The 27303-nt window shown below is 40.7% G+C and overlaps 1 protein-coding gene across 3 annotated transcripts in view; it reads right to left on the bottom strand.

Annotated features, from left to right (window-relative positions):
• LOC134211072 (cell adhesion molecule Dscam2) overlaps positions 1-27303 on the bottom strand; it is a 531807-nt gene that overhangs the window by 84393 nt on the left and 420111 nt on the right. For all 3 annotated transcript variants that reach the window (XM_062687653.1, XM_062687651.1, XM_062687654.1), the window contains exon 7: positions 18316-18460. In XM_062687653.1, coding sequence (XP_062543637.1) covers positions 18316-18460 — 145 coding nt within the window. The remainder of the gene's footprint in view (positions 1-18315; positions 18461-27303) is intronic.

The following is a 27303-nucleotide window of genomic DNA, read 5'->3' as shown; positions in this document are numbered from 1 at the left end:
TGGTGGGTTTTAGCGCAGCTCTCCCAGACCGGCATGCCATATTCGATCACAGGGAGGATGATTTGCTTGTAGACAGCAAGCTTATTTTTCAGCTTATTTTTTCATTTACAATGACGACCGGCGGTTGATCAAAGGGTACAGTAGTTTCAACAAGACGTTACACTTTGTCACCGTTTTGTCAACCTGTTGCCTGAAAATAAGCTTGCTGTCGAGGGTCAAGCCAAGGTAGCCGGCCTCATTGGCCCATTCCACGGTCGTGCCATTGAGGATGATTTTACAGTCCCCAGGAGGAACAAGTTTAGGGGATTTGGAGTGGGGGAAAATGATGACCTGGGTCTTCGCCGCGTTGATACAGATCTTCCAGCTGGTGAGGTACTCTGTCAGGGCATCCAGGCCTCGTTGGAGTTTTGCCACTAGCGCTCTGATCACTCTACCGTTGTAGACGATGGATGTGTCATCTGCGAACAGAGACAGAATGCCGCCTTCTGGAGGTTCTGGCATGTCGGAGGTGAACAGATTGAAAAGCAGGGGCCGAGGATACTGCCCTGGGGAACGCCTGCGACGATGTTGTGCGCATTGGAACTCGCTCCGCTGATTGAGACCCGGAATGTCCTTGCCGACAGGTAATTGTTGATGATTTTCACCAGGTAGCTGGGAAGATTGTAGCGTTGTAGTTTGTACACCAGGCCATCATGCCATACATTGTCAAATGCCTTCTCGACATCGAGTAAGGCCATGGCGGATGTTTTCGAGACAAACTTGTTCCGTCTGAGGACGTTGGTAACTCGGGTCAGTTGGTGTACAGTTGACCGACCGCGTCGGAAACCAAACTGTTCCTCGAGCAAGATGTTGAGATTTTCGGCAGACTCAAGTAACCGATGATGAATAGCTTTTTCGAATAGCTTGGATAACCCTGAGAGAAGGCTGATGGGTCGATAACTTTTAGGGGAGGAAGGATCCTTCCCAGGCTTCCGGATGGGATGACTTTCGCTGACTTCCAGGACGATGGGAAGTAGCTAAGCCGGAGACACTGATTAAAGATCAGCGAGAGGTGCTCAAAGAACGGAGCACTCATGTGTTTGAGCTCGAGATTCAGGATGCTGTCGAAGCCTGGGGCCTTCATGTTCTTCGACGATTTGATATAGGCCGTCAATTCGTCAGCTGAGATCTCCAACTCCTCCGAGAAGTCGTTGGGAATCAAATGGATGTTGTTAGCATGCTCGTTGACGGCTGCTTCGTGTGGACTGACGATGTTCTGCCCAAGATTGTGTGAGCTGACGAAGTGACGACCTATTTCAGCGACCTTCTCTGCAGGAGTTATCAAGCGATCCTTAGAGCCATTATTGTCTAGTGGGATCAAAGGTGGAATGGGCCGAGGCTTGGATTTTAGAATTTTGGTCATTTTCCAGAACGGCTTAGCATAATCTGGGAGAGTGCGGATCTTATTCGAGAAGTCGTTATTTTTGAGGTCCACCATTCTGGCCTTGATAATTTTTGTGATTCGATTGCAGCGTGCCTTAAGCTCAGGCAGTCCAGTACGCTGAAACTGCCTGCGAGTGACATTCCGCAATCGAATCAAATCTTTGGTGAGTGTATCGATGTTTAAGGAGTTGCTTACCTGCCGAGCCGTCGGTACGTGTTGCTCTCGGGCCGCCGTGATCGCCTCCTCGATAGCGCACAGCTGGCGGTCGATACTTTCCGGCGTCTCCGGACGCACCTCGTAGTCGACGGTGTTATCGACGCACTGCTGGAAACGCTGCCAGTTCACTCGGTGGTAGTTCCGCCGTAACTGCTGGTGCCGATTGACCGAGGAGCCCAGTTCCGCCACCACCGGATAGTGATCCGAACTGAGCTCCTGGTATACAACCGGCTGCGAGACGTGGTCACTCAGGTTTGTTACGTAGAGGTCGAGCGTTGCGTGGGCACCGGACCGACTCAGCCGAGTGGGGAATCCGGGCTCAGGATCGTGTAGTGGCCTTCCTCCATGTCGTTGCTCCAGATGGTGCCGTTTCGATTGCCGCGACTGTTGCCCCAGGCTTGATGTTTGGCATTCAAGTCGCCGGCAATGATATACTGGCCTTGCCTCCGCGTCAGCTTGACGATGTCCCTCCGAAGGGCAGCCGATGATCCATCGCCGGCTTTGGCTTGCGTTGGACAGTACGCCGCGATGAGCGCGATTGTGCCGACCGAAGTGGTGATTTCGACACCGATGGCCTCGATGACACTGAGCTGGAAGCTTGGAAGCAAACGACAGTTGATGTTGTAGCGAAGAGCGATGGCCACACCACCTCCCCTGGTCGGCCGGTCGAGTCGCACGATGCGGAAGTCCGGGATGTTGATGTTCACCTCCGGTTTTAGGTGCGTTTCGGTGATGAACGCCACGTCTATTTCCTTCTCCTCAAGGAAATCCTTCAGCTCGATTGTTTTGCTCTTTAGCGAGCAAGCGTTCCAGTTGACCAGGCCCACCCTAGCAGCCATTTTCAATGATGAACATGCCAAGTGTGAAGACCTGGTCGAATCGGGTTTGCAGCCGCGCAGTCGAGTGGCGAGCTGCGCGAAGATCGGCATCAGTTGCTCCGGAGTGTACAGCGGGCAGATTCTTCCGGTGGGACGGCTTCGTTCTCCGACTGCCGACGGAACCCAGGAGGAGGAAGCGGGGCCATTCGCTGGTGGATGGTACCGACGATGCTGGAGCTTGGACCGATGCAGCTGCCGCTGCCAGTCGCTTGTGCGGCTGTAGCGGTGGGAGTATTGGAATCACACGACGGGGAGCCGGGATGGCTGGAAAGTTCACCTCGTTGATTACAGGAACACGGTTCTTCTTCGGAATGGTCCTGGTGGAAGCCTTCTTCCGGATTTCCAGGAACTCGGCTCGCTTTGGGCAGCCCTTTGTGGTGGCCTGATGTTTGTCGCCACAGTTGGCGCACTTGGGATCGGCCACCTCCATTTTGTCGCACTCGTCAGTCGGATGGGGTTCGCCACACTTGTTGCAGCGCGGCTTCATGCGGCAGTTCCTGGTGCCGTGCCCGAAATTGAAGCAGTTGGTGCATTGCGTGACATCGCGGTGCACTGGCCGATATCGCTCCCAGTCAACGACGGTGTAATTTATAACGCCAACCAGCTTCAGGTCCTTCCAGGTAGTGGAGCCGTGCTCCAGATGGATCAGGTAAAGCTGGTCGCGATATTTCCTCGCCTTGTCGTGACGAGCGATCTTGTGGACGGCTACTGGCTTCAGTCCGCAACTTTCAAGCTCTGCTTGGAGCTCTTCCTCCTTCATGTCGTGAAGTCCTCGCAGCAAAGCCTTGAGCGGCTTCGTGCCGGGGTGGTCATGAGTGTAGTACTCATACTTGTGGACCTCGAGGAACTCCACGACGGATTGATGATGGTCCCTGTTGGCCGGCATCACTTTCACGCCCTCGCTGCAGAGCCGAAAAGTACATTTCAGCCCCTTAGCGATCAGCTGGCAAATCCGGCGGATCGCCCTTTACAAACACGGGCGGGCACTTCTCCTTCCGTTTCGGTTGCACCTGCGGCAGCTGCGATTGCTGCTTCTTCCTCTTTTCGGCGGATTGCCGGCGTCATCAAGCGGCAACGGCGAGAACACGTTGCGCTGCAAAAGCTGCTTGGAGGGGGTACCCGCGCCTCCAAGAGCAGTGCGCTTAGGCACTTTTCCAGCGACCGAATCGGCCACCGACTCTCCCATGACGGGTCCGGGAGAAAATAACGCCAACGCGACAAGCGAAAACGTAAACAGCGAACGAACGAGAAAAAACACTTCGAAAAAAATGCGCGCGCAAAAAACACGTCCGTACGTGTTGCTGTCTCGAACTGGAATGATGCCAATATTGTCTTTACAGGCATGTTCGACCACCTTCAAGGTGATTATACGATAGATTCCGTGGTGAATTTCAAATTCATAACATGTTTTCCTTTTCAAAAGCCCAAAATCTGATTTATAATGCATAAGTAAGTAAATAATGCCGAGATCTCAGTAAACATGATGTTTCGGTTGCTGAGATTCGGATTTTTTTTTGGATATTGGCCATTTTTACCGATGTTCCTGATCTTCCGAAGTACCGTTTCTGGAACATTTAGTGGTCACAGAAGTATATTGATTGCACCCAAAATTTGCCAGGATGGATTGTTACGAAAAAATCGTGAAGCTCTGTGATGAAGTTTTGGGATTGCCAATTTTACGGATGTTCCGGATCTTCCGGAGAATCATTTCTGGGACATGTGGAGGTCACAGAAGACACTGTTCGGAGGATGGCTTTCTCAGTCTGAAGTATCAAAACGATGGTTTAGTTACTTGCCCAAGTGGCAAGTAACTAAACCATCGTTTTGATACTTCAGACTGAGAAAGCCATCCTCCGAACAGTACATCCCATCCAGTCGAAAAACACCCTTTCAGAGAAGACATTTACTATTTATTGCACTCACAATTCGCCAAAATGGATGGTTACGTAAAAATCGCGAAGTTCTGGGATGATCTTTTAGAATTGGACACTTTTACGGATGTTCCGAATCTTACAAAGGGCTTTCCGATGACGCTCAAAGGATAAAATTGCCAAGAAATTACGTATAAAAGATAGCAAATACAGCTGGGATCATTAGAGCACATATGTGCAAGCAATTTTATGTTTCATAACACGAAACTCGAGAATTAGTTGCAAAATTAATAAAGCTTAAATTATAAGCTCTGAATTTGCTGAAAATATTTTTTTCCTCCTAATTTCCTGGCGTGGCCCATCGTGCAGTGCCGGCAACCAACTACCCCTACACATATTCTTCATCCTGAGTAGACGATTATATAAGGGATTAGAGAAAAGCAGTTGTGGTGGGAGGTGGGAGCATTTTGAATTTGGAACCTCTCAACCGATTTCAACCAAATTTGGAACACATGTTCTCTGTTCTAAGGAGACGATTATAGGGAGTAGGATTATTATTGATTAAAGGGGAAGAATTGTTTTACAGGAAATGAATAGTAGTCTACTAAGTGAACGTACAGAGTGATTAAAAAGAATGAAGAATGCTGAAGGCAGAGGATAGAAGAAAAATATTAGGGGGATCTTTGCATATCAAAGAATATTGTGGCCAAATTTCATGAATTTTCTGCCAGTAATAGAACAAAACCTGCCAAAGCCGTCTTTCCCCCTATATAATAAATAAAGGAAGAAGGAATAAGTGAGCGTTGCGTTTTTCAACCTATTGTAGTTTGAGCAAATGATCTAACACCATTAGGATGCAAAGACAATCTAGTACAGGCAGAAACCGATCGCAGTGTACACTCCGAGTTGCATCTATGTATTCATTTATCTTTCGTCAATCTTTCTACTTATATACGTTTTTTGCTGCAATAAGATATTTGAATTGCATAATGTACTTTTCATTCCCGAACAAAGACTGGTACATAAAGCTAGTCAGCAATGAACGAATTTTTTTTTCTTGCCAAAATTCAGCTTTGAAGTTTTCAGAGATTTTGTCAAACACGTAAATAGTAGTTTGTGCAACAAGTTGCAAAAAGATGATTTTTTCAGCACGAGTTGTACGTTTATCCAACGAGGCTTGCCGAGTTGGATAAATACTAAGAGTGCTGAAAAAATCGAATTTTGCAACGAGTTGCACACGCTATTTTTTGCAATGACGTAAAATGGACTTTAATTTGATAAATCTGAACCAAAATTGTACAGTGTAATTTACTCCACATGATCATTCTTGCCAATAAATTATGTTGCTGCCGAGAACAATCAGATTCCATGTTACCGTGCCACATTGCACAGTTCGATAAGCCGTGAAGCGATAGATGTACTTCCCTTAGGAAATTTTTGATGTCATGCCCACCAAACTATTTAATTTATTACGGGGCGCATAGGATGCACTATTTGAGCACTTACATAAGCTAATTCAGCAAAACATAGTTATGTAACTACTATTCTGATGTTGGTTTTTCATTATAGCACCCAAATGAGTGTTATAATGAATATTATGCAACCCATTTGAGTTGCATAATGTTCATTAAAGCACCCATTTCGTTGGAATGGAAAAGTAGGCCGTTTTATCACTCAAAGACGAACTGTAAACCGGATATTATGATCAGGAATTGCAAAAAAGAAATTTTCGGTCTCCATGAAAAGAAAACACTTAAAATCATATGGGTGTAACGCTTTGGATCTTTTCGAATTAATTCAAACTAAATTAATTATAAAACTAAGGAAATCTCCACTCGTCTCATACCCGTTAAGTGGTTGTTCAGATGGTATGTGTATTCTCGTTTCATTTATTTGCAACCCTCAACAAGTATCAGAGTGACAGCAAAAAAATAAATTTATCGTTCAAGCCTCGTTCTCATTTCAGCAACAGATTTCCTGCCAACCCCCAACGAAATAGACTTGACGTTTATACCAGTCGATATAAACTTTTTCCCCTTTACTCAACCCACAGAGTTCACATAAATTCACATTTTAATGTCTTATTAAATTTGACTGGCATTAAATATCGAGGTGTGAAAAGGGAAATGTAAAAACAGTCAGCTTTCGGCAAACAGAAGCCCTACCTTTCACACCTTACACACTCAGTCCTTCAGCGATCCGACAACCGTCTCGGTCTGAGTCCGGGGACCACATCCTTCCCCATAACAGGAGAAAAGCATTGTGAGATTTTTCCACCGAGCAAAATAACTTTTCGCATCCATAAGCTCGCAGTCAGGTATTTGTGCTTCGAGGTCCATTTTCGGAACGAGCGAATAACGTATACAAGCTCTCTATGGAAATAATAACACCTCTGTGTACAACACCGACCTTCCGTCCTTCGCACATATCTCCGAAAGGGAACTTTTGAAAGTCGAGGACCTGGGTATCGCGCTACGATGTTGTTCCGACAACGAGCACCCGGTTACACCCCAGTGTGGTTGAGAATAGAAAATTGTGTATAATGTGAGTATTTATTTGTGTGGCTGGCCAACTTAATTATACACAACGCTAAATCTACTCTGAACAATATCTCCGCCCGGGTCGAAAACGATTGCGAAGACCGATAAATGAACGTAAGCGGAGGTTTTTTTCAGGGCAGAACTAATGTTTTTTTAACCTAACCAATTAACATGAAGCTTGTAAACAATTCTCTAAAATCTGGAATAAAATAAAATACAAAATATTTTTGCAGTTTTAGTTACGGGGATATTTACTGATGTAATCAAATGACAATACAGTGCAGTGCGTTAAGACGGGCACTTCTAAGTTCGGCTCTGATTGTTTCTCATTTCGTATCATTATTATTGCATATTTATTCCTTTTATAATCCAATCGGTTTACTTCAACGTTCATAAAACATCGCAATAAATTAGAGTTCGTTTACGTATAAAAGTTACCTAATCGGATCAGTGGTCATGAATCTTACCATCCGATGCTTCCGTTGTCGTAGTTTTGCATACATGCCCGTGTCTTATCGATTATTCACGAGCTCACATGCGGAGCCTTGCCTATAAATATCTGCTTTAGTACCAGCTCGGACAATCTCCACCATCAATAGGGGTTGACCCATTTTCTAGGCCAAGCAAAACAACCTTACGCATCCTAATGATATCTTTCCGTCAAAGTAAATCCCATTCATTATCTCGTGCAACGTGATTCAGGTCCGGACTTCCTGCGTCCAGTCCGGCAAGCGTGACGTAATCTAATCTGTATTCTATTCTTGCCAATAATCTCATTGCAACTCATGGCTCCATTCAGCCATGTAATGCAAACTGGCATCGGCAATCGGCACGTTGTTACTTCTCGATTCCGCTCGGTAGTAAGTAATTGCTGAGTGAAAGTACTGGACGGAATGGGTATAGCGCATGTAGCTGATGAGAAAGTTAGTCAAGGGTTGTTTTTGCTTTTGTTTTTAGCAACGGTCACTTTAGATTACTCTATGACAAAATCAGAATAGGGTTTCTCAGGCTTTATAAACACAGATCGAAAGCTTTTACAAAATACATTAAGGGTATTCACTTAATGGCGTAAGTACACTGACCCCACAATCATGAGTCACACACTAATATGAGTCATTTCCATGCAAATTGGTGTGACTAATTATTGTTACAGAGTGACCCATATATGTGGGGTCAGTGTAGCTGACTATCTGTTTATAGAAATATTTCTGTTCGGTCTATATGCCCCTTTTGATCGTGCATGCAACAATTCAATAATCAGCTCCGCAGCTGCTTACCCTGACGAGTGAATAACTCTATCGTTATGATCTAATAAACTGCTTGTATACTGCCCATGATCGCATATTTGTAACATTTGCATTTTGGTTAATTTTTTAAATCGTTTGTCAATCCTTCTCACAAACTCAATCGTTTCCAGCTTACCACAGATAAGCAAGACAGTAAAGCCTATTTTACTGTTGTGAGATTAGATGCAGTAAATTGAACTTTCTGAACGATTCACATGCTTTTTACAAAATGAACAAAATTGCGAGTGTTACAAATATGCGATCATGGGCAGTATAGTTTTTTACACAGGGATCTAAACCATTTTGGTAAATTATGCCTAGATTCGACAGCCGGACACGCGCAGATCAGCGGTGAGACGCGTGGCTATAAAAGACCATCTGAAGGAGATCGGGATATACGGATTCTGGAAAGATCGATTGGCTTAGGAACCTCTGTAATCGTCATTCTTCGTAAATAATGACCGTGGTAGTGTTTTTAGGAACACTGATTTGTGGGTGTGTTGGAAGACCTTCACCGGGTGGAACTGGGTTACAGTGGAATTGGGTGGAATTTCCAGTGCTCAGAAAATATTCCAGTATTCAAGAACAAGAGCAATATCGGCAGTCAGGGATTTGAGAAACATCGGGTCCGCCAAACTAATGTCATCGGGGAACTCTCATCGTCCTTTCGGATTGAGTACTGTTGCTCACACACCGTTCTTTTTCACACCGCCAAGGATGGCAGGGCCCTAAGTACACGTCTCTCGAATACTCCGAGTGCTTGCAAATCCTCCAAGCCTCATACCTGTAGAGGACCACCGCCGATGACACACTGTCGCGTGTGTAGAGATGTCGCAAATGAATCGATTACTTCGATTAATCGATTAATCGTTGTGAAATTCGATTAATTTTGAATCAATTACTACCCAACGAATAATCGATTCAATAATCGACAAGAATTGAGAGTAATCGATTGATTAATCGGGATTTTACGACATCTCTACGCGTGTGCGTGCGCGTGCGCGAACCACCCCCCTGAAATGAGATGTAGTTCTTGAAGCCGTCTACCGATTGAGTGGCGCTAGTGTTCCCTTTCCTATTTTAAGCTCCGTTCATACCGCCGCGAGAGCATTGGCGATTGGCGCTTTGATGTTGCATGAAGAAGAAAAAGCAGAAAGATGATAATCAAAAATATTCGCACGGGAAAACATACGAAGAAATTTTCGAAACACTTCTTTAAAATTCTGGAAGCAATTTAATTAAAAACGGTAAGCAGTACGGGGCTAGTCTTGTTTTCTGCTGCGCAATAAACACAATATTTCAATTTCAATTTTTATTCTGTGATATCATACTTAACACACAGTATAAGAAAAGACCAACCCCGTACGGTTTACCGTTTTTAATTAAATTGCCTCTAGAATGTCAGAGAAGAGTTTCAAAAATATGCTCGTATGTTTTACCGTGCGAAAATTTTAAATATCATCTTTTTGCTTCTTCTTATTCATGCAACATCAAAGCGCCAATTAATAAAGTCGAAAATCACGCAGCAATGCAATACATTTCGTTGAATATAATTTAACAATGCAACACATGCCGCTTACGCATCCGACTGTTTTGACTCCGTGTGTTTATTGCTTAACCGGCAATGTTTACATCCAGCACCATGTTGCAGCACCATGTTTTTGGCTTCAGGCGAGTTGTTCGTGGATGACAGCCGTTTCATGGAGGTGGCGCGAACGCGTCCAGGAACTCGTAAAGCAGAATATCGACAAGAGGAATTTTTTTTGTCTTGGATGGGTTCACACACGCACATTCGACAGTATGTCATCGGCCTTATGGACGTTCTGTACCAACATGATACATTTGTGTGAATTATTTTTGATCGCAGTTTATGTGCAGGGCATCTATGCCTTATTTTGCTCGTCTGACATAAAAGTCTGACGTCACTATTTATTTTTTTCTTCGTTTTTTTCATGCCTCTATCTTACTGTTCCGTGTAACACGAAGGTAGTACGCAACACTCTCCCCTCGAAAACTCCAAGTGCGCGTTTATCCTCCACGAGCATTGTCCAGGTATCGTGTCCGTAGAGAACTACTGGTCTAATAAGTCAGTTTGGAACGGCGGAGAACTCTATTCGATCAGAGCGTTATGCGGGCTCCAAAGTACGTACGATTGTTGAAAGTGCTTCGGACTACCATTTCGCGGGAGGCTGCAAAGTTTACAGCTCTGGTAGAAGGTAGCTTCTCGATATCCGCTTTACCACACTTTCTGTCCTCTCCAGCAAATTTATTGCAGCGCCACGACGACGTCGAAGTTGCGGGAATGTAATTAATCGGAGATACAGTCGCAAATTGCAAAACATAGCCACTTGCAGTTCCATGTTCCAAGTTTCCATTCGTGATCCTTTATTCGTCGCCTGGGTCTTTGCCGATTCTATCGAGTCGTATTATCTCTTGTTTCGTTCGTAATTTGTGGTTTTACAGGCGGCTTATTGGGCCTGCGCAAACCTTCTGTCTCGTCGGGAGGCCATCGTGTCAGGTCTGTTTTTAAAGGCCGTCATGATATATCATATCTTAAAACTTGAATAACAATATAAACAAAAAAAAAATCAAATTGAAGTTGGAGGGCCAAGCCGGCCGAGCACTGTACATGTAAAAAATAATTGTAGAACAGATAATGAATCAATAAGGAAGAATTTTTCTACTACTATCAGGTCTGTTTAGTGTAACCCCAGGACTTGGAATTGTGCGCTTTGAGCGACACATGCACTATAGGATTTCGGGCGGTCATTAATCGAAAATGTCATGTCTTCCGAATTATTTTAAAATATTTTCTCTCCATTGTCAATACTCTAATTAAGAGAAATTCTGAATTTGAAGTCTCTAGGTGCACTAGTTCCAAAGATATAAGGTGTCAAAGTCAGAAATGGGTAAAAAAGTTAACAAATTTCCTGAAAAAATATTTTACTTTCAACTATTTATTGAAATATTTTCTTAATGTTTTTTCTTTAATGTTAATACATCATTACAAAGGTAATTGTATAAGCTTTAAAATGGTATGCAAAAACTAATGGTTACATTGTGAAAAAAAAATGAATAAATGAGGAACGAATAGTTTTTTCCAAAACGACGCTATTTTCAACTTTGATAGTGAAGAACTTTTTTTTCCTCAGAAATCCCCGGGTTCTTTTATGATGCACATCAAGGACGAAGCTTCGACTAAAATTTCCCGAAATAATTTCTTGCCAGTATTTGCAATTAACAGAGTTAAATCACTTTGATTTTTTTTTCATTTATTTTTTTTACTGTGTTTTGCCTCTCTCGTACTCCAAGGTTAATGCTCATTCCAAAACGAATGTTTGATAGAAGGCCCGGAGATCCGTAGTGGTATATATCAACTAACTCAGCTCGAAGAATTGAGGTGATGTCTGTATGTGTGCATGCGCGTCTGTATGTATGTGCGCAAATCGCCATTTAGACGCTTATTTGTGTACGATTTTCTCGCAACAAGTTTCATTCGACGGGAAATCTAGCCCCATCGTTTCCTATTGAAAATGGGCCAGACTGAACTATGGGCTCAAAGGGTATGGTCAAAATACATGTATTGGTAATAACTTCGACTTTATTTATAACAATTTTTTAACTTTTCAAAGGAGTGAATGAATAAAACCCCCAATACAATGCAGCACAACGGTAACGGTAACGGAATTTATATATTTCCTGTCAAATTTTACTGGTTCCGTCGCCATTCCGCTGAATTGCGTTTGGGGCTTGAGTGGTTTGAGTCATTTCCCTAAACCTATTTTTTCTGAGCTATTCATTAGCTACTGATGGAGAACTAAATATGAGGTTTCATAGTATGTAAATATTTATAAATCTCATGGAATCAATAATTCCTGACATGTTTATTGCAAAAGTAAAGACGAACAATATCTTAGTTAGTACGGAGAGTATGAAATTCTTGCTAGTGTTCATGAATGTCTGGCTAAAGGTAGGGAAATATTTATTCACTCATCTACACTTTGAGGTTCACTGGCTGAACAACCAGCGGAAAGTCAATATAAAAAAGCAGAACTTTAGAACTCATAATGCAAGAAAATGATCAAGAGAGGCAAATGTTGACATTTTTCTTCGTGCCTTACATGAATCAGATCTATTTTAAGCTAGATTTGGCTACCGAGGGGACATTGGAAAAGAATTCACTTCGTTATTCTTATGCCATGCGTAATTTTGTAATATTTGAAGATTTTTAAAAGTTCTTTATCCTCTGATACTTTAGATGAATTCATGTCATCTTCCATCGTTGATGGAATTGAAGAAAATATCATTAAAGATTTAAACCTGCACACAGAAAAAGAATGATGCTATATATAACTTGTAGAAATCATGAAAACAAATCAAAATAATTTAAATAGTGTTGTTATTCAAATTGAAAGAAATTTGCTTTTCGGAACAATGGAGCATTGTGGAATGAATGAATGTTCACATTTTTGAGAATATATTATTCTCATTTATTTTTGAATAACTTGTACAAATGTCATGGGATTGCGATTTCTAATTTGCTAATACCCTTTTTCAAAAGTTATTTCCAATTCTGATTCTTTAAGAAAATTGTTTAACTATTTTTTAGTGGAATGTTTTCACTGTCATAAGACGAGTTTAGTAAAATTCCATTTTATTCCACCAACTCGTATTAGTTCTACATATACGTATTTCGACCTGTTAGGACGTCTTCAGTGTCTCGTACTTTACTCGTTCTTGACTTCTGATTCTTTGATTAACATTTAATGCTTTAGGATCCTTCAGAACCTAGTACTTTGTCAAACAGATTGTTCTAAATACAAATTGTGAGGCATGAGAGTAAGAACAAAAAAAATATCACCGAATGTCATGAAATTAATGTCTTTTAACATTAATTCGGTTCTCTCGCCGCCAACTTCAGATTTAGAGCAATGAAAAGTTATTAGATTTATTGGTAGGGGGAGGCGTTTTGTTACTTTCTTCCCACAAAAAATGATTACCTCCCGCAAAAAATATACAAAAATATATAGACGACAGTCCACAAATGAGGATGGAGAAGGGGGGGGGAGGGTTCATGATGTCCATAAATTGCTGTACTTAGTTTTTGTACAACCCCCTTCCTTCTCCTCAAGAAAACATATAAAATTAAACTTCCTAAATTGGATTGCTTTGTCACGTTAATCGAATTTATGAAAAAAAATATTACGTAATTCATAGACGATCCCTAAAGGGGGGGGGGTGTTAGAAATTATATATTCATGCTATTTCGACCATACACAGCTAAAGCAAAGTGGAAAATCACTTGAAAAGTCCAATTTTATTTTTGACCGCTCGCTTGTATGGGGATCCCCCATAGTGACATGGTATCTTTGGCGGAGCCTGCTTGCGGTACATGCAGCTTTTGGCGTAGGACTACGTCTTTTTTTCTATATTGGGGTATACTTTGCGATTGCGGAACTCGGAGACCGTCACGAAAATATGATAGACTTTGAACTTTAATGTCTCAGCCGTTTCTCGATGGATTTCCAATCGTTTTGAACGGCGTTTTGCTGCAGATCATTCAACCTCAACAAACCAGTATTTTGTGTGAAGAAAGGGTTGACTACAAAATAGCATTGTTGCGATCCTGCGCCACCAGTGTAGTGGCGATGCTGAAAATTTATTCTTAATTGTGGCATCTTAGCAAAAAGTCATAGAGTAGCCGTCGGATAGTAACACCACGAAGTAAAATTTCAACGCAATGATTCCGATAAACATTTGGTTGCAGTTAGTTATTCGATAGGTACATTGGGGAAAGAAAAGTGGCAACTTTCTGTCGTCGCCAAATGATTAATTTTGCACTTTGAAGAAAATTCTCGGATCTGCCGTCCCTTGTGTAAAATAATGGTCCAGCAAAGAACCGATATGTTTCCAGTAATACGACTTTTCAATAGCAACCTTTCCTAGTAGCAACAAAACATAACCATAATAACCAGAATCTTGTAAGGAAATTTTATTTTAGGGGTCGTACATTAATAACGTAAGCACTTATGGGGGAGAGGGGGTCGGCTATTTTCTTACGCTCCATATAAATAAAAATTGATTTGTATGGGGAAAATCTTACATGGGAGGAAGGGGGTTGAAAAACCCAGAAAAATTGCTTACGTAATTAGTGTACGGCCCCTTACTTCTACTGATGCCATTCATTCGAACAAACTTATTGCATCATCTCCAATGCGTGCTGCGATATTGCACTTATATTTACTTATATTTACCATGGTTGAGATAGCCTTAATAAAACTAGACGTGAAATTATGTAGGTTAGGCGAAAAAAGTGTCAAAATAATTGATAGGAATGTAGGAAAAACTGAAATTTTCCACATTTTGATGAAACATCTAACATTTCGGCGAGGCAAAACGCCCTAGTGGAACTATCCTACAATGTACTCGCGTCTCCACGCACTGTCCATACCAGAATGCTGATGTGCCGACGTGCGGTACGTTGTTCCCTAAGAGCTGCCGGCTAAAAAGCGTTTTGCCTCATGAGTTTTCCGGCAACGAAATATAACCACTTTTTTGAAATGCGAATATTATCAATATGATTAAGATTTTTTCTAATTTTAACGTGGCATCAGCTAGCTATATTGTTTAACTGTTGCTTGAGGTAGAAACACCCATGAAAATCGTTATAGCTAAGGCATAAAAGCAGTCTATGCTTAGCTAGGGCATATTGCCCTTCATTTCCCTACAATGACTAAGAGAAACAATGGCAAACAATCTTGCCAGAAAAGTTCACTTTCCGTCAACGACAGCTAAATCGATGTAGACGCCACCTTAGACAGATGTTAAGCGATGTTTTGTAATATGAAGAAACTTTGTCTTGGGTCAAATTTCTGATGTTACTTTTCTCAACAATACACATTTTGAATAACTAACAACTCATAATCAAATTCAAAATCGGTCCGCTCTCTGCGGAATCCTAATCAAAATGGCTCGCGCGCCGGAAAGCAGTTTTCTTGTATTCAATGAAGTAATTTCATTAGCTCCGCCCAGAATCCATATAGGTGACAAACACAAACAAAACATTGTAAAAAAACGCATAATGCGAATCCATATAGGTGGAAATTTGTTGAAAACTAAGTAAACACATATTCATAACCCCACTCTTATTTAACCTCACGTTAAATGAACAAGAGTAGCCGAAGCCAAACGTCAAGGACGAAACACAGAGTACACTGTGAAAAACGCATCATGCGAATCCATATAGGGGACAAACACAAAGTAAATTGTAAAAAACGCATAATGCGAATCCATATAGGTGACAATTTGTTGAAAAACTAAGTAAAACACATATTCATAACCCCACACTCACGTTGAGATTGAACAAGAGTAGCCAAAGCCGAACGTCAAAGACGAGACACAGAGTACACTGTGAAAAACGCATAATGCGAATCCATATTGGTGACAATTTGATAAAAACAAAGTAAAACACATATTCATAACTCCACTCTTATTTAACCTCACGTTGAGATTGAACAAGAGTGGCCGAAGCCAAACGTCAAGGACGAAACACAGAGTACACTGTGAAAAACGCATCATGCGAATCCATATAGGCGACAAACACAAAGTACATTGTAAAAAAAACGCATAATGCGAATTCATATAGGTGACAGTTTGCTGAAAAACTAAGTAAAAAACATATTCATAACCCCACACTCACGTTGACATTGAATAAAAGTAGCTAAAGCCGAACTTCAGAGACGAAACACAAAGTAGGGGGAATGACGGCTTTGGCAGGGTTTGTTCTATTATTGGCAGGGGGTTTTTTATGACTGACTAGGCTCAAATTTGGCCTAAACATTCTTTGCATATCAAAGAATATTGTGGCCAAATTTCATAAAATTTGGTCGACAAAAACCCCCCTGCCAATAATAGAACAAAACCTGCCAAAGCCGTTTTTCCCCCTACATTGTGAAAAAACGCATAATGCGAATCCATATAGGTGACAATTTGTTGAAAAACTAAGTAGAACACATATTCATAACCCCACTCTTATTTAATCTCACGTTGAGATTCAATAAGAGTAGCCGATTATCTCGGAGAAGCAAAAAGTCAACTACGCCATAGCTCCGATTAGCGCAGCGAGGGCTAAATACTGTGAAGGGGGCCCTGGCCCTGGGAAAATTTTCATGGGTAAACATTTCAAAACATTGATGAATTTTAGGCACCCCTAAGTCATGTCCGATTGAGCTCAAATTTTGCAAATTTTGCATGGGGTCATATTTTGGGGTAATGAAACTTGTGAGCAATGTCGTTTTTTGAGATTCGAAAATGTCATTTTATTAGCACCCTAGTGTTCATTTCACCTGAACCACATTTGAACATACGAATTTTGAAGTCTTTTTTTATTTCAACGTAAAACAAGTCCTTAATGTGTTCATTTTACCACTTTTTCGCCTATTTTGTAAACCTTACAGAATTGTATATAACAAGATTTCATACACAAAATTTCAAGATTTGTTTTTGAGTTTGTGTTTATGAGGCGCGTTGTCGATTTTTTCTCTACGTATTACCTATCTCTAAGTTGTGTTCATCTTTCATCTGTATACTAAACGTATTCAATAAAACAACATATTGATTATTTAAGTTTGTCATACAACCGACCAAAAATGAATATTATAATAAGTTATTTATTGTGACACATTCCTATGTTGATCACTCAAAAAGTTAAGTAATTGCAAAAGCATATGAATGAGAACTGTACCAAACTTTCACTACGGATGCCATCACCAAAAACAGTTTAAAAGGAAATTACCACAAACTGATTTTATTTGAATTCATTTACGAGAAACACACTTGTCTTGCACTGCCCTCAGCACATTCTTCGAGAAAGTTAATTCGCACTGAGTGCGGATTATTCCATCCCACACAAACCCTTTGCGGGACCTTTTGCGTCTTCCCAAATAAGATCAAGACCCCTGTACACTAGTCAAGAGACAAGCTTGTTATCCGAACTAACTTTCGCCTTCTATTTCGGGCTGCTAAATCCCGATCAGCCTCACCGGAGGATTCCTCTGGGAAAGATGACAGGATGAACTTTGACTGTTAATATGGACGTCGTCGGTATGTGGGGCTACACACAAACTATGCTGTTTCTTGCGTGAACTGTCAGGATGCTTTTTATTGCTGCTGCCATCCAGTGTCTGCCGCTTGCAGTGTGGTGTGCTCAAATACCGACACCAAACTTTGAAGGTAATTTCCAGACGGTCGACCGGACCGATTACGCCTAGCCGTAGGAAGTGGTGTGTCGTAGAAGGATGTTCCCATGGTATTACTGACGATTGACAAAGTTTCAGCTAATTTAAATTTTTGGCATAGTGCTTAACGAAACTTTGCTTCGGGAAGATTTGTCGAGGGGAAGTGGCCTAGGGTTAGCATGTTTATTGTATGACATACTGGACTGAGATGGGTTATTTTGAAAGATTCATGGTCATATATTGTATATGGCGTGCTCAATTATGGATTATGTCTTGAGAATTGTTCGTTATGTTTTTATTCAATTTCAGTGTTTCATAATGTGCAGTGAAAACCAAAAAGAGAAATAATTCGAAATAAACTGTCCAAAATGCACATCTTGAACTGTTTCGATGTCTGTATTGCCCAGAATAAACTCAATTATAGAATAATTTCAAAGTTCTAATATATCTAACTTCCAGTTACAACATCAACTAAATATCACATTGATCTGGTGATCAGGATTGAAAAAGAATTTACGAATTATTACCCTCAACTCAATGAAGTTTTTTTTTAAATCTATGAATTCCAATCAGAATCAATTTTAAATATAATAGGTACGTGAAAATAGAACAGTCAATCTGAATTTATTTCCTACATCTATGCAAAAATGCTTTGATTTCACGAATTTTCCATCATTAGTACCACTCGTCATCTTTCCCTCAAGTGGCCAGACTACCATTGGTAAGCATCTTCATCAGACATCACCATCTGAACGACAAATCTAGCTTTTTATGTGTTCATATTTCCAAGCAGGATTCCGCACGAAATATTCCGCGTGGGCTGTGTGTGTGAGAAAATAGTGTGTGCTTCGAACGGCTCACTTACCTTCCGTTGGTTGGCAGCGGAAACCCATCAAGCGTCCACGAGATATGCGGAGTCGGATTTCCCTGGGCGGAACACTTGAGCGATACGGCCGGCCCCGGTTGAAGGGTTTGCTCGATAAAGCTGTACACCAGCGACGGAGGGGCATCTGTTTGGGAGAAATTGCAGAAAAAAAATCAAGATTGTGCAGAGAACGAGGAAATGAACATAAATGAGCATGGTTGGATAAACAAACCGCAAAGTGTACTCCCGTCTGTCTGGCATTCGAGACTAGCGCAACGCTTGAAGTTGGGCAAAAGCCAGCCAGCAGGGAGATCCGGTTGGCGTGTTTGGTTGGAAGTGGGTTAGGAGGTGCACCAGCAGCGATTTACGAGAGCCGGCTGATAATTAATTTGCGGTTGAGTAATTTTCTCTGGATCCACTGAGCGCAAAATTTTTACGGATCTCAGGACACAGTGTTCGCAAATTATAATTCGTGAGATAAATTTGCTGCACACATATTGCATAAAATTCTAAAAATGTGGCAAGGGTTCAAACCACTAGTGAAACATTTATGGTGGAGTGCAGGTAGTACACACGTTCGAAATAATTGTTTTACAGAATTTTTTAATACTGCTATTGAACCACTGCGCTCGGGAAAAGGGATTTCACGGATGGAGGATGTGACAATGATGCTGCCCTTTTAAGCTCCGACCGAAAATTATCATCATTAAAAATTGTCCGGACACGGATTAGGGTTTGCGACTGGAGTGAGGAACAATTTTTCAAATTTATATAAACACGTTATGATTGCTGCCAGCATACTGCGCTGTCGCTAACCAATGCTCGGCGGTAGGCAATGATTATTTTGGGTAGAATTCTCTTACCCTTATAACTTGGTCTTTCGTTTTCCGTATTTCCAATTTTCTCACGAAATCATAGCTATGCAGCTCATTTAGGTGCAAATTAGAAAAATTCAGAATCTCGTTACCAATTTAATAACCGAAGGCAGTTTATGGTGAATTAAGCTGGGTTTAAATGGGATTTCATTAAAATTAGATAAATAAATAAACGGCTTCGGTTATTTGCTTAGGGCGCCTTATGAGTCTTGCTGTGACTGGAAACCAAGCCATGCGGAATGTGTGCCCCTACGCCACAGCGTGTTTATTTGTGTTGGGTGGGTGGGGGCGTTGTAGCGGAAAATGAGGTCGAAAATGGAGCAAGGAACAGATTGGATCGTACGTTTGCTTGGAGGATTATACAACGCGGTCGGTGAATATTGGGACACTCTGTTTTCCTACTGGCACGCATTTAGTCGTTCGTTGTCAATATGCGGGAAAATGAGGCCTAAGAGAATTGAAGGTTTGAATTTCGTGGCCAGCTGTTGGCACATGGCCAATGAGATGATTTGGCGGGATAAAGTTGCGGTTTATTTAACCTTTTTGGAATGGAGTTTTGCTGTCGGTCAGTGCTATTCAGATTTAAAGTTTGATGATGGTGGTTTGCTTGTGTTCTAAAGTTTATTGACGCATCTTTCGACACTTGTAGGGTTAAGTTCTACATTTTTAGACACTTGCTTACTAAGATTTATATACGATGTAAAATAAACCATATTTCAAAGATCAGCAATCGTTGTTATTATAATTTATTCAGTTTAACAGTCGTCTCCATTCAGCTTGGTCTATGGCTGTACGTCGCCAGCCACGTAGTCTGCGGAAGTTTTGCAAATCGTCTTCGCTGTGCCCGTCGGATCGCTATCGAGATTTACTTTCACCGGATGATTGTTCGACATTTAGGCTACGTACCCGGCCCACCGCAGTCTCCCGATTTTTGAGGTGTGAACGATGGATGGTTCTCCCAACAGCAATCGTTAGTTTTATTTGTTTATTTGTTTTGCAATAGATGTGATGTTTTTTCATCAATGAAATGAAAACCGTTCAAAGAAGCTACTTAGTTTAGGCCAGTTATCAATTTCCTATTATAAAATTTGGATGTATAACAAATTGTTTAAATTATTTTCACATACATTCTACCATGCATGGTTTTGAAAACTCATCGATAGGGCTTACTTAGCATTATAACGCATTTTCTTGTTTATTTTCATCTATTCCTTTGATGTGCTAATCTCGTTCCTACTTAAACCAAAAACGATTTGTAAACCTTATTTAATTGAACGAAAATTTTACGAGTGAGTTGGAAGAACCACATATTGTTGATTGTCAGTGCAAATCAATGGATTTTTTTCAATCGTTGCGCTACATCGGAATGTCCTACAATAGATAATATGAGCGATTTTATTAGTTGGTCCATTTTATCCCAAGGGTGCGTTTTGCACTTGTGCATCTCCGAAATCCTTATCATTATTGTCTTGCCAAACAAAACATCACTTGAATACTAACCGTCTAAGACGAGTTGAGTAACTCCATTTAATTCCACCAATTATTTCGATATCTTTGCTGATACGTATTTCGACCACTACTGTGTGGTCGTCTTCAGTGTCTCGTACCTTACTCGACTTGTACTTACTCACGGTGTATTTGTCCCAAGAGGCTTATTTTCAAAAAGCTGACGTTTAGAACACTCAATTATTTGACTATACAAAGGACACTTATGACAATGAAACGCTGAGCCATTTCAATCCAAAGGAACAATAAAGGTACCGAAACGTCGGTTCAGAATTAGTATAGCGTTTTAGCTGGTCGTCAGATTGCACAGCCGATAAACACCTCACCGAGTTAATTATAGTCGAAAACCACCTCCACGATGAAACCTTCAACAAAATTGTTTACGATGGTAAGCGCATTAGGAAGGACAACAATTCAGCTCCCTGGGGAGCATTGGCCACCGGGTGGATATTCGAGTTACCCGCATTTAGGAACACGTGGAAAATCATCATTTCTTACAATCATTCATTCTAGCGAGATGCGAAATTTTCATCATCTTTATCGCAGTAAGACAGAAACATCTATGCTGAGTGACGCTTGCACCACCTCTTGTGGCCACCTAGTGGTCCTCCGAGAGTTCCGGAACATCCGGTAAAGCGGCCAATTTCAGTGGTTCGTCCCAGAAAGCAGCTAATTCAGTATTTCATCCCGTTATGCTGCGACTTTTTTTATAACTGTTTGTTGCAGTAATTGCACTCATTGACCTCTGGTGGCGGTGATGGGATTGATTTGAGTAATTCGTCTCAGAAAGCTGCCGTTTTCTTTAAGCCGTTTGTTAGGTATAACAATTTAAGAGCAAAATCAATGAAAATACCGCTTATTGAGCCCGGAAAGCCATCCAATGGTCCTCGGGAAGCTAGGGAACATCCGAAGAGATTTGTTCTGGAAAACTGTGACTTCTCATAAATTGTTCTCGAGCTCATTTAGTAGCCATCAGGTTGTGAAGGCCGACGGAGGTCCTTCGTAGCTTAGTTGGTTAAAGCACCAGTCTAGCGTACTGTAGGGTCGTGGGCTCGAGTCCCATCGAAGGGAAAGTGGTTACCTCCAATACATTTTTCAAATCAATATCTTCCGCATAATGTATATATTCACATATGAGTTTTCACAACATTGTAAAACAAAAGTTATTATTTGAAAATCAACAGATTGAAAGCCGTTCGCTAGGGTACGAACAAGTATGAACCAACAGAATGTGAATGGGAGGCATAGATACCATCTATTGAATAGCACACAATCGAGGCGTGAATATTCTTGCCTAACGTCCTGGTTGTGGGCGGCGACGAATTTAGGAACTAAGGAACTGAGAGATTCAAGAATTTAGGAACTCAGGAATCTAGAAACTTGGGAATTAACAATTTTAGAAATTTAGAAATTTGAGATTCAAGAATTTATGAATTTAAGGATTCAGGAATTTGTTAGTTTAGAAGTTTAGGAATTTGGGAATTCAAGAATCCTCGTTGAATATCTTCTACAGTTCTTCCAGAAACCCATCGTGGATATCCTCCAGAATTCCATTCAGGAGAATCCCACAGAAATTACTCCCGCAGTTCTTATATGAATTCTTCCTAGAGTTCAACCAGGAATTCCTCCTGGATTTTCTGAAGGACCTTAACAAAGAGATTCCTTTTGCAGTTCCTCAACGAATATCTCCTGAAGTCCAGCCAGAAATTCCACCTGAGGAGTCCATAGCATTTTCTCCTGCAGTTCCTGCACAATTCCACTCTGAAGTTCTTCCACAAATGTGTCATGAAATCCTTCTAATCCTTTTCCCAGGAATTCATTCTGAATCCCCCCCCAAATTCAATCCGAATTCCCCCAGGAATTCAATCCGAATTTCTCCAGGAATTCATTCTAAATTCCCCCAGGAATTCATTCTAAATTCCCCCAGTCATTCATTTTAAATTCCCCCAATCATTCATTTTGAATTCCCCCCGGAATTCATCCTGAATTCCCCCAGGAAATCATTTTGAACTCCCCCAGGATTCCATTCTGAATTCCGCCAGGAATCCATTCTGAATTCCTCTTGAAATTCATGCTGAATTCTTTCTGGAATTTATGCCAAATTCTCCATAGAATTCATGCTGAATTCTGTCTGAAATTCATGCTGAATTCTCCCTGAAATTCATTTTGAGTTCCCCCTGGAATTCATTTTGTATTTTACCTGGAATTTATTCTGAATTCCCCTAGAAATTCATCCTGAATACCCCCAGGAATTGACTCTTAACATCTTTTTGGAATTCCTACAGGGATCCTTCCTGGAGTTTCTTCAAAAATTCTTCTTCGAGCTCCTCCAGAAATTACTCCTGGAGTTTTTCCAGGATTTCCTCCTGGAGAACTCCAAAGGAAATCTCCGGAAGAGCTCAAGGAGGAAATCCTGGAGAAACTCCAGGAGTAATTTCTGGAGGAGCTCGAAGAAGAATTTTTTAAGAAACTCCAGGAAGGATCCCTGTAGGAGTTCCCAAAAGATGTTAAGAGTCAATTCCTGGGGGTATTCAGAATGAACTCCTAGGGGAATTCAGAATAAATTCCAGGTAAAGGAGCTTCCTCCGGAAGTTGCTCCTAGAGTTCCTGCAGGGATTGCTACTGGAGATCCTTCAGATTTTTTTTTCATGGATTCCTCCAAGCTTCTCTTCGGAAATTCTTCTTAGTTTTCCTTCGGGAATTATTCTTGAAGTTCCTCCAGGAATTCTACCTGGATATCTTTTTGGAGTTCTTACGGGAATCCTTCCGAATATTCTTCTTTGGGCTCCTTCAGAAATTACTCCTGGAGTTCCCCCAGGATTTCCTTCTGGAATTTCTTCCAAATATTCCTACTTTAATTTTTAGAAGCTTTTTCGGGAATTGTTTCTGAAGTTCTTTCAGGAACTATTTCTAAAGTTCCATTTTGGAGTTCCTTCAACAATTCATCCCGGATTTGATCCAGTAACTCCTCGTGGAGCTCCTCTTGGAGTTTCTTCAATAGTTCATCTTTGAGTCTCTCTAGAAACTTATTTTGGAGTTACTCCAGGAATTCTTGGAGTAACTCACGCCTGTTAAAATTCAGAATTAATTGGGGGAATTTAGAATGAATTCCTGGGGGAACTCAGAATAAATTTCTGGAGGATTTCTGGATGAATTTCTGGAGGAATTTAGGACGAATTCCTGGATGACATCTCCAGAAGTATTTTCTGGAGGAGCACCAAGAAGAATTTTAGGAAATTGAACTGGAACTGCTCTAGGAATTATTCTTGAACTTTCTCCAAATATTCCTACTGGAATTCCTGTAGAAACTTCTCATGGAAATCATCCTGGAACTACTTTTGGAATTACTGTAGGAATTCACATATTTTTCCTGAAATTCCTTCAGGTATTCATCAACGAATTCCTTACTTCAACAATATCTTCCAGGAATTCCTTTCAGGATTCTACTAGGTTTCTGGAGAATCACTGAAATATCCTTTCAAAAATTCAACTGAAAACTCTTTAGGATCTTCGCTGAAAGCCTTTCCTGTCTCAATAGAATGTATTCCCCATAATTGCAAAAGGAACACCCCCAGATCATCAGAACTGATAATTAATTCCTCAGAATTCTAGAAGGAATTTACTCAAAGTTAGATGTAAGATGTAAGTGGAGGATTTTCTAAAATTACTTCAGGATTTCCGAAAACTCTTGTAAAAGCTTTTTGAATTTAACATTTTCCCAAATTTCCACTGTTATCAGATTTTTGGGGAGTTTTTGAGATAGGTACGCTTGAAGAAAAACACAATTTTATATATAAAAGCAGAAGAAGAAGATAGAAGAAGGAAGAGAAGAAGAAGATAGAAGAAGGAAGAGAAGAAGAATATAGAAGAAGGAAGAGAAGAAAAAGATAGAAGAAGGAAGAAAAGAAGAAGAGAGAAGAGAAGAAGATTATAGATTTTTGCATGTACCTACTTTTCTAAAATTTCTTCAGGGGCTCTAAGAACGTGTTCGGATATGTTGCAGGGCTGGTAGCGGTCAATGCCGCTCAAAATAGTGACTTTAGTGACCAACACTGGCAAAAAAGGGACCAAATAGTGACTTTCAGCTGCAGAAAAAGTGACCAAATAGTGACTTTGATTTTCATTTGCAGTGACAAAAATTGACTTTTATATGAAGTTAATAATGAAGTTAATTATGTCTCCCTTTACTTTCTTGTGGCCGAAAATATCAATTTTAGGGCACAATAAATTCCTCAAAATTTATGAATTGCCAAAACATTATTCAACAGATCCGATGAAATGAAAATTGTGCGCTTATATCTTCACTTAATTATTTAATTCCATTACTTTGAATTCCTTACAAGAAAACGTATTTCGATCTCAACAGTAATGACGCGTTTAGTCTCTCAAGTCAAGTCAAGTATGAGACACTGGTCAATCTTTACAAAGTGTTGTAATTAAATGGAATAGTTGAAATCTGATAAGTTTGTTATATTTTATTCTTTTTAATATTTATTTTTGCATTTTGGCCCCTTTCACTACTAGAAAACACAATTTGAGGCAAGTCATACAAAATAAGGCGCAATAATGTTTAGTATGGGTTTGAACTTCGAAAACGAAAAATCTTCGCTTGAATGAGAGAAAATGGCACTTTTTTGTAATAGAAATTTATTCAAATAATTATTCGACATAGATTTAATTTGACTCACAAAGTTCATAAATCTGAACCCCAAGAATCGTTTTCAAACCTAAGGAATTTGTTCAGAATTCCGTAAAGCCTCAAATTCAAAATAGTAAAAATCTTAAAATAATGCCGATTTTTCTCGATGGAATATCCAAAGTTTATACAGTCTCGAATGTCTAAATTAAGGTGTAGAGTTTAGTTTATTAGTTTTTAAAAGAGGTTTTAAAATAAGCAGGATATGCTATTAGCTTTGTGAATATATTTAGAATCTCAATCTCCTGTGCCAATCCTGCTTGCATCACTATATACACAATTACATCACTGTGACACAAAACACCTTCAACCAATCGCTGTTAAAAATCTAATAAGAACACCGAGATTCATAGTAACTTTGAAGTCGCTAAGAAGTTGCGAATAGCTATAGCTATCAAAAAATACTAAGTGGTCTTTTTTTTCTAAATCCGTCATGACGAGCTCGTTGGTCTAGTGGCTACCGCTTCTGCCTTATAAGCAGGAGGTCGTGGGTTCAATTCCAGGCTCGTCCCTTTCCTACTTTGTATTTCTATCTATCTGTGTTTCACGTTCTACCAAAACGATTCCTTCTGTTATAACCTCCCACACAATCCCAAAACCTCCCGTGGCACCTATGAAAGGTCGTAGAGTTCTCTGCATCTTTCTTAAGTAGGTGTCCAACTAACCATCCTTCCCCTTCCTCAGCATTCGCAAGGACGTGGCCAGGACAGATCTCGACTATTGGAGAGTGCATTGCTTCCATCTAAGAGATAGCGATTAGTCCCAAATCAATATCTGTGGTAACGGATGAAAGTGTTGCTAATTTCATACAATAGTCTTGGCTTGTACCACCTACGAATTTGTGCGAATTGCTCAATGCTGATGCTAATGCCACAGACAAACAGACGTAACACTTGAGAAAATATCATCGACCATGACTTTAATGACCAATTTGAATTTGATTGATTACGCGTTTCACAACTAGAGGCGCTAGCGTCGTAATCCTTCGAGTTTGACATTTCACTCTAGCGCCTTCTGGTGACAATGTCATACGAAACATTGTTTCGTGCAACATGCTCGCAAGATGGTGGTAGAGGAGTTGAGCGATGGATTTTTTAGAAAATTCACAGAGAACAGACGTTGAAGCTGCACTCGCCATGTTGTGATGACTTTTTACTGTTCATTTTGAAATAACTTTGGAATGTCGCCGTTATCCCGTGCAAAATCAGCGCTAGCATCAGCAAAAAATGCCGCTGTGCGCTAGTGTCGTTTTGCATACAAGAGTACACCAGCGCCATCGTGATGTGAAACAGAGTTTGTGAGTTGCAATGTCGACGTCGATGGCGTTGAGGTTCGGTTTGATTTTTTACACATGTTTTGCTCGAAATTTTGTTCGAGCCTCAATGTCTGTTCTCTGTGGAAAATTGTTCAAGCTGTTACGTCTGTTTGTCTGTGCTAATGCTAATTTTTTTCTAAATACGTCATTTTATGTCCGTCTTGAATAGAGCAGCTTTCGACAGATGAAGTTTCAAACATCAAAGTTTCATTCCGCGACGATGTTCTTAATGAAACCGATTCGATAGTTTCAAAATAGTTAAAATAGTGACTTTTTCCGAGAAAAGTGACTTTAGTGACTTGAGGTCGATAAACGGGACTTTTTAGTGATTGGCCCGAAAAAAGTGACCAAGTTGGATGTTCGATCAGCACTTCCACAGTTATTAACTGTAAGGTTTCTAAGCCAATTTATCAGTTTTACATTCATATATGATGAGGATAACACGATGATACTTTTATGCCCAGGGAAGTCGAAAAAATTTCCAAGACCGGACCGGGAATCGAAAAATGTGAGTCTGAGCGCAAAAGATAAACAAAATAGGTAGTGGAAGTAAAAGGAAGACAATTTTTTTAAAACCGTGTAACAATTTCCCCTAA

Source organism: Armigeres subalbatus, chromosome 2 (assembly GCF_024139115.2).
Source record: "Armigeres subalbatus isolate Guangzhou_Male chromosome 2, GZ_Asu_2, whole genome shotgun sequence".
Lineage (NCBI taxonomy): Eukaryota > Metazoa > Arthropoda > Insecta > Diptera > Culicidae > Armigeres > Armigeres subalbatus.
The sequence above is the reverse complement of the archived record's forward strand: the minus strand, read 5'-3'. Positions and strand labels throughout refer to the sequence as shown.